The sequence below is a fragment of the Sinocyclocheilus grahami genome, unplaced genomic scaffold, assembly GCF_001515645.1.
Source record: "Sinocyclocheilus grahami isolate Dianchi unplaced genomic scaffold, SAMN03320097.WGS_v1.1 scaffold919.1, whole genome shotgun sequence".
Taxonomy (NCBI): Eukaryota; Metazoa; Chordata; class Actinopteri; order Cypriniformes; family Cyprinidae; genus Sinocyclocheilus; species Sinocyclocheilus grahami.
This window is the reverse complement of record NW_015506098.1, coordinates 292,252-303,069: the sequence shown is the minus strand read 5'-3', so window position 1 is coordinate 303,069 and position 10,818 is coordinate 292,252. Positions and strand designations below refer to the sequence as shown.

At 37.0% G+C, this 10,818-nt stretch overlaps 1 protein-coding gene across 4 annotated transcripts in view; it reads right to left on the bottom strand.

Annotated features, from left to right (window-relative positions):
- Positions 1-10,818, bottom strand: part of pex5lb (peroxisomal biogenesis factor 5-like b) — a 45,194-nt gene that overhangs the window by 15,184 nt on the left and 19,192 nt on the right. For 3 of the 4 annotated variants that reach the window (XM_016249261.1, XM_016249264.1, XM_016249263.1), the window contains 3 exons: positions 9,237-9,366; positions 8,522-8,612; positions 7,237-7,320 (listed from right to left, as the gene is read on the bottom strand). In XM_016249261.1, the coding sequence (XP_016104747.1) occupies positions 7,237-7,320; positions 8,522-8,612; positions 9,237-9,366 (305 nt within the window). The remainder of the gene's footprint in view (positions 1-7,236; positions 7,321-8,521; positions 8,613-9,236; positions 9,367-10,818) is intronic. The other variant, XM_016249262.1, reaches the window with a different exon arrangement.

The following is a 10,818-nucleotide window of genomic DNA, read 5'->3' as shown; positions in this document are numbered from 1 at the left end:
GCTTCTCATAACTATAGTATGTGAAAATAAGTGTATTCACTGAGCTGATGATCTGAATGAGAGAGAGAGAGAGAGATGCAGAGCGTGTGCAGAGCAGGGCGAGGCCAGGAACAGTATTAAGAACCTGCTGCTTTAGAACATTGATTTTGAAACTTGTGAATCCATTAGAATCGTTAGAAGACAGAATTGCGATTCAAATATGAATAGATTTTTACGTGCACCCCTAGTTTTCTCTTCCTCTTCTCTAAAGCAGCGTAGCATGGCCTCGCCCCCTTTGCTGCATGTTCCCAGAGTTTATGTAAAATTCTGGGTTCTTGACGTAACGGACCTGGGAAGTAACTCATTGTAGTCCCTTACCAGTCGTTTTTGTAGGCATTAAACTGCCAGAATTTTAAAAGACGATATCTCCGTTTGCATTGATCTTTCAGCTTTGTAACTTTGCAGATATTGTTTATGATCAAACAGCAACATTACACACTAACTAACATTAAAAAAGTGAAATCGCAATCAACCACCCCTTTAAATGTTTATTTTTGCTTTAGGTTATAATATGCACCAGATATCAGCTTTTGTAGCAATTAATCAGGAAGTATTTGAGTCCCTGATAAAGTAAAGAAAAATCCATTGGAAAATCTTATTTAAAGGGGTCCTATTATGCTCTTTTACAAAGTCTTGATTTTGTTTTGGGGGTGTACTAGAACAGGCTCTCACATTATAAACACATTATTTTTCACATATTTTACATTATTGCAACACCTCTCTCCCCAGTCTGGCATGAACGGCTCGAATAGTTCCTGTAACAAATGAAGGCCCGCCTTCTGAAATACTAAATGTGCTGGGATTGGTTAGCTGGGACAGTGTGTGTTTGTAACGGGGTTGACAAGACGTGAGACATGTGGATCCATCTGCAGGCTTTATTTAAGAGACGTGGTAAACAGGCAGGGTCAAAACACTGGCAAACAGGTATATGGCGGGCAAAACACAAGAATAGTCACAGGGCTAGCGTAGGTCACCGATAAGCAGACAGAATCACAGGGGCGAGACGAGAGGGAGAAATCCAAGAAAACAGGCAAAGATCAAAAACCGCAAAAACAGGCAAGGCAAGGCAAAACAAGGAAAACACGGAGACTCGGAAAGGGGTACAGGCTAAACAATACTCAGCAGAGAAATGTGGTTAGAGTGGGTGTTATATAGTGAGTGAGGTGATTAGAAACAGCTGTGTGCAATCAGTGCAGTGTGCAAATCGTGCAAAGAATGATGGGATATGTAGTCCGGGGTGCTATGCTATGCAACAGTTTGTGTTGTGCGAGAGTCAATGAAATGGAAAGGGGGACCTCTGGTGGTGAATAAACGGAAGTCCATGGACTGAATTCGTGACAGTGTTGTGATTGGCACCACTTGGCGCCTGGTCGGGAAATGTCATGCCCCTTACCATAGCCGCCTGCGAGCTTCAGTGTAAATATTGCGTCAATATCAAATCAATTTGAGTGCGAATTAAACCCAGATAATTGTAACCACTCTAAGTTTGTCTGCCTTGGGAAAGCTAGCACGTCTCCGACATAGTGATAACACTCGTTGACTTTCTCTAGTGCAGCTCAACTAGGTCTCATCCCATTCGTCGATATTTGTGATATCACAAATCCCGGAAAATATGCATTGTAGTCCAAACAAGTAATTCGTTGTAGTTTTTGAAAAGTGATTTCTGTTAAACAAAATATCTCCTTTTGAAGTGGACTTTGAGCTTTGTAACTTTGCAGATCTTTTTTATGCTCAAACAGCAACAAGTTGAAAAAGTATAATAGGACCCCTTTAAAACAAATGTGACAAGTCCCAAGAATTTGTATTCATATTGGGTGTGATATATGGTTTTTAAAAACTTTAGTAAAAAGGTTCAATTCTAATGTTATGTGAAATAAAATGCAATATACAGGTTAACTGTCCCGGATTCACCCTGTTCACCCTTCACCGCCATCACTCTGCCACGGACTAATCATATGCACCTGTCACTCATCAAGGACACTATTTAATCTTCTCTCACACTCACGGTCTGGCCTCATATGTGTGTACTACGCTGCAGACTTCCAGTTCTTTCGATTATTCCAGCATGATCTCCCCGTGTCTGTGTGGTCCTCGCCATCTCGTCTGCCTCATCTTCCATCTCCTGTCTACGGTGGCCGAGAATTGCAAAACAAATCACAATTCTGAAAACAAAATAACAAATTACAAACACAAATGCAAGTCTAAAAAACTAAATAACAATTCAGAAAACATGACAACAATTCAGAAAACATAAGTCAGAAAACACAACGACAAATCCGAAAACAAATTAACAAGTCAGAAAACACAGTGACAAATCAGACAAACTTGAAGAGGTAGGTATAGTTTGTACAGAGCCCCTAAAGGGACATGGTGGTGGAAAAAAATCAGATTGAGTGAAAAAATTTGGGGTGGGAGGAAAAAATATATTTGTCCGATTTTTTGCGTTCCCTCCCAAAGATATTTGCATTCCCTCCCAAACCTTTTGCGTTCCCTCGCAAAGATATTTGCGTTCCCTCGCAAAACTTTTACATTCTCTCGCAAAACCAGTTGAGTTCGGACAAACACTTCCTGTTTACTTTACAGAGTGTAGTGGTTCATACAGCTCCATACGTTCACAGTGGAGCAGTTCATAGAGTTTTGTTTTGAAATTGGACGAAATAGTCAGTACATGCTTTTTTTGTTGAACTGTTATATAAAATCAATGTCACATTTGCAGTCTTTTGGATATTCAGGGAAAATTGCATTCTCGTAGGTTTCAGAGCGAAATAAAAACGTAACCGTGCACGCTTTTTAAAATTTCTAATAATCTTTTATATGATTGAATCTTCAAACTGCTAGCACTTTGCAATTTCGAATTATGCCCTATTGTAAGTGATGGAGTATTTTATGTTTCAGCGATTTGATCGCGCCGGCGCCTCATGCGCACATATTCATTGCAAACGGCCTGTTCATTATTAAAATAAAACATAGAATCACCAATACAGATAAAATGTTACACAGTCAATTTAAATAATCTGTATTATAGTCTGTGCTGTACGCGTGAGCCACTCCAGTGCGGCACATTTTTGTTCATTATGATTTTTTTCCCTTCGATATTGGACTGTACAAAGCCCAGTTAATTTAATTTAATAAATAATGGTTTAGCTTCAAATACATTGCGAATATGAAAACATTTGGATTTTTGCTGAATGAGAGCGGCCGTGAGCCCATACTTTCAGTTTCGCTTTAAATTATGTTTTGGCTTCTTTATAGCTATTCTGGGCTTGTCTGCTTTCCTGTGCATGATATGCTATATTTTATTAATAAACTGTGTACCATATTTTGGTTTTAGCCTATACCGTCTTCATCCATTAGCCTCCCTTAAGCGTTTTCTATAGCCTAACGGTTTTAAATGGGGGAGAAACGTTGCATTATGGCTATCTGCTTTACTGATAGCAACGCTATTAATGAAGTCATTAATATTACAATTGTTATTAGTATTAATAATATTTATTAGGCCTAATACCGAATTGGGCCTCCAGTGTCACTGTTATAGTAGCCTACATTAAGCCACATTAAGTGTTTTAGAATGTCCCAAAACCGTGCCTTATACTATAAGCAAAGCTGACTGTATTTGAACTTGAGTCCAAGTTTAAAATAAAACTCTATGAACCGCTCCATTATGAACATACAAGCTGTATGAACCACTAACTTACAAGCTGTAAAGTAAACAGGAAGTGTTTGTCCGAAAACTGGTTTTGCGAGGGAACGCAAAATATCTTTGCGAGAGAACGCAAAAGTTTTGCAAGGGAATGCAAAGTTTCTCGAGAGAATGCAAAAGTTTTGCGAGAGAACGCAAAAAAAATTTCCTCCCACCCCTAATTTATTTTCTACCACCATGTCCCTTTAGGGGCGCCGTAGGTTTGAGACAGCGCCATTGGTTTGGGATTACTCACCGCTGACTGGACGAGACATCTGTCAATCAACGTATACAGGAAAAACCAGCCGAAGAACAGCAGAGTCGTGGTAGAAAGTTCGGAGCTGGTATTAAAGTAGCTCAGTTTAAATGTATTATGTATGTACTATGGAATAAAAAATACGGGGTGTCTATTTACATTTAGTTAAAAGTGGCTGGAAATCATCAGCTCCAGTGGTGCAGATGGATAAGCGCTTGTCGTTGGCTTTTTGACACGATCGACCCGGGTTCGATCCCGTCTTTTGCTGAACTTTTTTTCCCTCCCTTTTCAAATCTCGTATTAGCAATGGATTCTATTTACACCAAGTGAAAATAGCAGTATTTTTAGCAATATGCTATTTACACTAAATGCAAATACCTATTTACACTATGTTAAAATAGCAGGATTTCTACTATCAAGTATACTACTTGTTGCAAATAGTGGCAATTATCTGCACTTCAGTATTGTAGTACATTATAAAACAGTATGCAATTGAGTATTGAGTGTAAATTATAATTTTAATTTTAATTATTAAATGGATGCCACCTTACTGGTACAATAAAGCCCTCCCTACACCTACCCTAACCCTACCCGATACTTTATTTTCAACTTTTTGATTATTTCCTTAATTTTTATTGAAAATAAATGCCCTTACGATGTGATACGAGATTTGAAAAGGGAGAAAAAAAAAGTTCGGCAAAAGGCGGGATAGAACCCTGGTCGATCGTGTCAAAAAGCCATCGACACACGCTTATCCATCTGCGCCACTGGAGCTGATGTGTTACAGCTACTTTTAACTAAATGTAAATATACACTCCGTATTTTTTATTCCATAGTAAGGGCAATTCATACAATACATTTAAACTGAGCTACTTTAATACCATCTCCGAACTTTCTACCACAACTCTGCTGTTCTTCGGTTGGTTTTTCCTGTATACGTTGATTGACAGATGTCTCGTCCAGCCAGCGGTGAGTAATCCCAAACTATACCAACCTCTTCCGGTTTGTCTGATTTGTCGTTATGTTTCCTGACTTGTTATTTTGTTTTCGAATTTGTCATTGTGTTTTCTGACTTGTTATAATGTTTTCTGAATTGTTGTTGTGCTTTCTGAATTGTTATTTTGTTTTTTAGACTTGCATTTGCGTTTGTAATTTGTTATTTTGTTTTCAGAATTGTAATTTGCTTTGCACTTCTCGGCCACCGTACCTGTTTCCTCGTCAGCACATCGGAGTATCACCCTTGTGTTTTCACCATGTTATCATTCAAGACTGTTATCACACCATTTGTGTTAAATAAACCCTGTCTTCCTGAGTTCTTTTTTACATAACATATTTTCTTTACATCATACATAGTTGTGATTGTATGTACACATCTTTATTTACTTTTTACATTTTTAATAGATTTTTTAAAGTTTCTCTTTTTTTTTTTACAAATACTATAAACTGTTCATTCATAAATTTGAATATTCTCAAATTAAGCGAGTTATTGACCTTGACAGTCATAGGGGTCTGAAGGTGTCCCCTTCTATGTTATAATTGCCTGTTTTATATTTTTTTGCAAAGGTTTTTCCCGTATTGTTGGAGACACAGCCTTGCGGGCAGCGGTCTGACATGGTGCAGCTGTGCCTCAGGTTCAGCATGAAATCCTTTCTGGATCCTGAGCCTCTCTCTCCTCTTCCATTATTTACTGTCTCAACTTCATTATGCTATCTAATAAAGGCATAACTTTGTTGTTCAAATATGAATACGCAGTAAAGCCGTTTTGCTTAAAAAAAAGTAAAAAAAAAAAAAAAAAGTTTGCCAAATGCAGTTTTTCTTAATAGAGAATTTAAAACCCCTTAACTGTCACCGTCCCACAGGACGCTTGGTGCTCTTTTTTTGTTGTCCTTTTTCTCTATCAAATCTTATAGTAATCATTATAATATAATATAATATATTATATATATAATAGTATATTTCATTTGAAAGCTTAGAAGCCCAAGATTCAGCCTCTGAAAACCATTTTGAAATCGGACATTGCGTTACCATAGAAATGGCACTTTAAAATCTTTGGGCGGTCTCCTCCCCTTTAGTGGGCAGTGTCAAGTGTCATATTACATAATTACGGTCTTTTAGAATCAAACCTTTTATAATCTTGACAAAAAACATATCACTGGAAAGGTCTGAGTCTCAGGATTTCATATTTGGTGGTTATTTTGAGATAGAAACTGAGATAGTAATATTGACAGAGAAATCTAGACATTTGTGACAGAAAAATGCATTAAAAAATATTTAATGGAGTTTGGATGGCACCCGGTGGCTGTTTGTGGTATGACGCCTTAAATAAAATGTCACAGGAACCTAAATTTTTTTCATATCAACTTCAAATTTGGAACATAACTTATTTAGACATTAGGCTTTAATTTTATACAATTTTTAGAGTAAAACCTGTTATGTAAAATATTTATAAAAAATAAAATAAATATAGTGCATTTTATTTACAGTACATTTAAACTTCTAACTTTTTGATACTTTAATTTGCGATAATCTACTGATTTTCTTCTTTAAAAAGAGACCAACCTTATGTCTGTATTCCAAAGTGTTAATAAATTACAACAATGTAAGTTTGGATAGTGCACTTTCATGCCTATTTTAAAAAATGGGGGGGTGACAGTTAAGGGGTTAATTCTTATAATGAAGCTTTTTTTTCTTCAAAAACAAAAAACCTAAACATTGAAAAATGCACTTCAACTGTAAATATAACAATAGGAATCATGTTCAGTTAAATATGTTTCATGGTAGAAATAAGCTTCCTTAAAATTCTAATTTAAATATAAACGCATACGTATTAGGGAGTGTGCTATAAAAGTTAAGGTAGTTCCATACAAGGGAAGCAGATAGTTGCCTGGTTTTTTTACTGAGCACGTCACTTTAAAATGGATGTCTTATGAATATTACTGCCCAATAAGCATCACTGGATGGAAGACTAGAGAGGTAAGAGCTGACATCATCACAAAGCAACCTCTGAGATGTCATTTGTGTTGATACTGCACTCCTAGGCTAAAAATACACCAATTATGCAGTCTTAACTTACAGGGTAAGACTGACCTTACAGAATGCAAGAAACTGCAATTCCCAGGTGGCCAGATACACTGTGAAACAGCCCTGAGGTATGAAGATTTGTGTGGTAGCAGAGAAGACTTTTTACAAACTTTTCAATTGAATAAGTAGCTGTGATTTTCTTGTGTTAGCATGTGTGTGTATTGTAGGGACTCTGTCTCACCTCCACAGCAGCCTTGGCTCGAACAAACTCCTCCTCTGAGTGTTGTCTCCCCAATAAAGTACCACCCAGCTGGGGCCTCTGCCGCTGCACACACAGATGGCCACACACATGCAAACAAGGTCAACCAGCAGTCGCTTTGTATCATCGTCTTTGTCCTCAGATCATGCTGAATAAGCAACCTTAAAGTTATGGCCAATATAAATTTTTAGTATACAGTGGCCCCAAAAAGTATCTGAACACTTAAGCAAATGAGACGATAAACTATCAAACCAAGAGAAATCTGCAAATAAAAGATGCTAAAATCTTTCATAAATAATTTGTCAAGAACTAACAAAATTGAATTGCCATATTGGGATTTTAATTTATCTGAATTCAGTGTGATTTTTAGTGGATGTGCGATGCCAGTTCCTCTCAAGTTTAGACAGATGTTCTAGCAGAGTAACCACAGAGAATAGTTATTAAAGGTTGGGTAACTTTAGCCCCAAAATAAAAAAAATATTACAATAGTTAAATAATAAATAATATTAAATAAAAATGTTAAAATATACTACTCCACCAATTTCCTGCAATACCGCAAACAAAGTAGCTTTGTCTTAACTTTGAACAGTTAATCTATTGTTTTATCATGTAGAACCTACAAACATCTTTCTGTAAAATGTTTTCTTTCAAAAGTATGCTTGTGCTGTCCGTTCATTAAGATTGTGTTATCTAATGCAGTGACATTTAGACATTTTTTGCTATAGTAAATATTTTCTGAGGCCACTGTATATTATTCCTGTACTCAGTTCTTCATTAAAGTTGTGGGCGATATAAAGGTTTAGTATGTAGTATTGCTATGTTTTAATCCTTACTAGTATCTGAGAAATAAATAGAACATGTCTTGCACATTGAGCAATCAATACAGAAAAAATTGGCAAAAACAAATTTTTGATGCACACTCAGGAAAAGGATACATGAAGGAAACCATCCGGTATTAAAACGAATGTATCTCTTTCCATTAACTGCACTGCATGGAAGGCTTTTTAGGGTAGCATTCTGTAACTGTTACATACAAAGATGTATGTGTCTTTCCTCAGGTACCTCAGCTTACTATTTGGATTGGAGTACTTCCAGTATTTGATTTTTTTTCTAATGGAACAATTTTGTTCCCAGAAGACCTTAGTGGGAAGGGTTTGTACCATTTAAGTGCGCACAGGAAAAATTTTCCTGTGTGAGGGGAGATGATGATCAATACTGAATGCTGCTGTAGTCTTTTACATGAGATTAAAGTATCATTAGTGTGTACCTGAGGGGCTGGCCCAGGGTCTGACTCCGTGCTAATGCTGAGCTCCAGGGCACTATGCCTGTTAGAGAAATCTGTTTTAAAGTCTGCAGACCTGAAAAGGATGAGATGCTGTGAATGATTTTACTGCTCGCAATAATGATAATGATACACAGAGGCAACTGAATTATTCAACTGAATTGAACAACTCAAATCTAACATCTGATACTCTTAAAATGCATTCTATTTCTTCATCTTTTATAACCAATAAGTGGATTTACCCACAAAGCTCACTAAAATTAGAGTGTCAAAGAAAAAAAAAAGAGGCCACTCAGGATTATTTGAAGAGAAAATTATAAAATATGTAGAACTGACTTAAAATGCTCAATTCCATTTATAATAATGGCATGATGTATTCAAGAACAGTTCTTCTAATAATGTTAGTGACACAGCTGTCCAGACGTGTTTAGCCTAACTATGTGTTAATGTTCTTTTTAAAATGGCTTATTAAATCTAATTTAATGGTGTTGGGGAATAGAAAGTAAAAATTCAACATGCTTTGTTTTTGTTTTACCCCAATATTAGTTATCGAAGCAGCATAAAGTTGCTCTTTATGGCTCCAGAAGTGTTAAGCACACCCTGTGACTACATTAAACACTAAATATGGAAACGTACTGTATCACGCCTGGTTAGGACACCATGATAACTTATGCACAATGAGGTGGAAACCTGACCGTACCACAAAAGCTCACTAGATGAATGGTTGGAGGTGCACCTCTTCCTCTCATATCTCCACTTCCGCCCTCCATTCAAGGCACTGTCTGGGTGAAGGCTCACCTCCTCCCATTTCTCCAAGGGCGAGCTGCTCACTGAAGACAGGACAGTTAGTATGGAGTGTGACAGGAAATAAAACTGACAGGCTGTCACAAACTCTGCTTTTAATGAAACAACACATTGGTGCAAAAGGTAGATTAAGGCTAACCAGCAGCAGATAAGGATAAAGCTTACAGCTCAAGGCTTGCCTATCTCAACCAGGCTTTAGCCTGCAGCTCGCAATTGATTAAAGCAGTTGGGCTGTGGAATGATAAATATAGTACAACAGGGAAAACATGGCAATGGTTTAGCTTACAGAAGCTTAAAGCGTAATCTACTGGAAATGAACTTTACAGTGCAAGTTGTTAAAGCTTTCCAGAGGATTAAAATAAGCCAGTGTAGCGGTTTATTTGAAACCATTTCTAACATAAGCTTGAGACAAACAAAACTAAAATAAAATAAAAATTAATATATTTCTACTTGGGGCATCAGTGTCATGAAAGCCACAGTTCTCTGTGTTTAAACCATTTCCATAATTTCCCACCAATTCAGTTCCACTACTTTAAATCTAATAATATGCTAATGCGAATGCTAAAGTGCAGACTGCTTACTGATCAAGTGGCCAATGGGATTAAAAAAATAGACAACAAAGGGCAAAAATGTAATTACACTGAGAGCCTGGATTAAATCAGCTGTAAGTTTAATCATAATCACCTCTTAAAATGATTAAAAGAACTTTACACTTAAATCAATTTCATAAATGCAGGCCTTTTTATAGATTATAAGGGACAACTTGCCTAATGCGTTAGACGGTTTCATGAATTAACGTTTTGTTCATAGCAGTGTAGCGTCTGGACCAATCAGACACACACACACAAAAAAGAGCAACTCACAATTAATTTACTCTTAGGAAAGACACAATACCCATAAAAATGGACTCTTCTCTAATTAATTCATAGAAAAACCTTTCTGTGAATGAACACACATCTCCTCAGGACATTGTGTATACCATTACTGTTCTTGTATATTGTCTTTTGAATTGTATACTGTTTTGTGTGTGTGTTATGATAGATCACTAGTTAATATAACCCCACCGATACCATGTTTGGTCTCTTTGAGTTTGTCTTCTGATGATCTAAACGAGAGTGTATATTATATGTTGGTACATAGGCAATATATTAGTGTTCTAAGAATCTTTAGTAATTTTGCATCAACACCTAATCGAGTTCCATATGCAAATTACCATGCTCTCACACAAAGGGTCATAAAACTCCCCAGTATTTCCAACCTCCCGCTTGGAATTTCAGCCTTTCTCATTGGACAAGCCCATCCTGAGAGGCGGGAATCTTCTCAGACCTTTAAAGGTTCATGCACAGTTCCGCCCATGTCTTTTGTTGTCTTTCTTCTGCTAAGAAGTGTGTTTGATCCTGAGCCGGTGCGGGCGTCCAACACCTAGCTTTTTAGTCTGCGGCTCTGTTAGATTCTGAGAAGATGAGGATGTGAGCTAG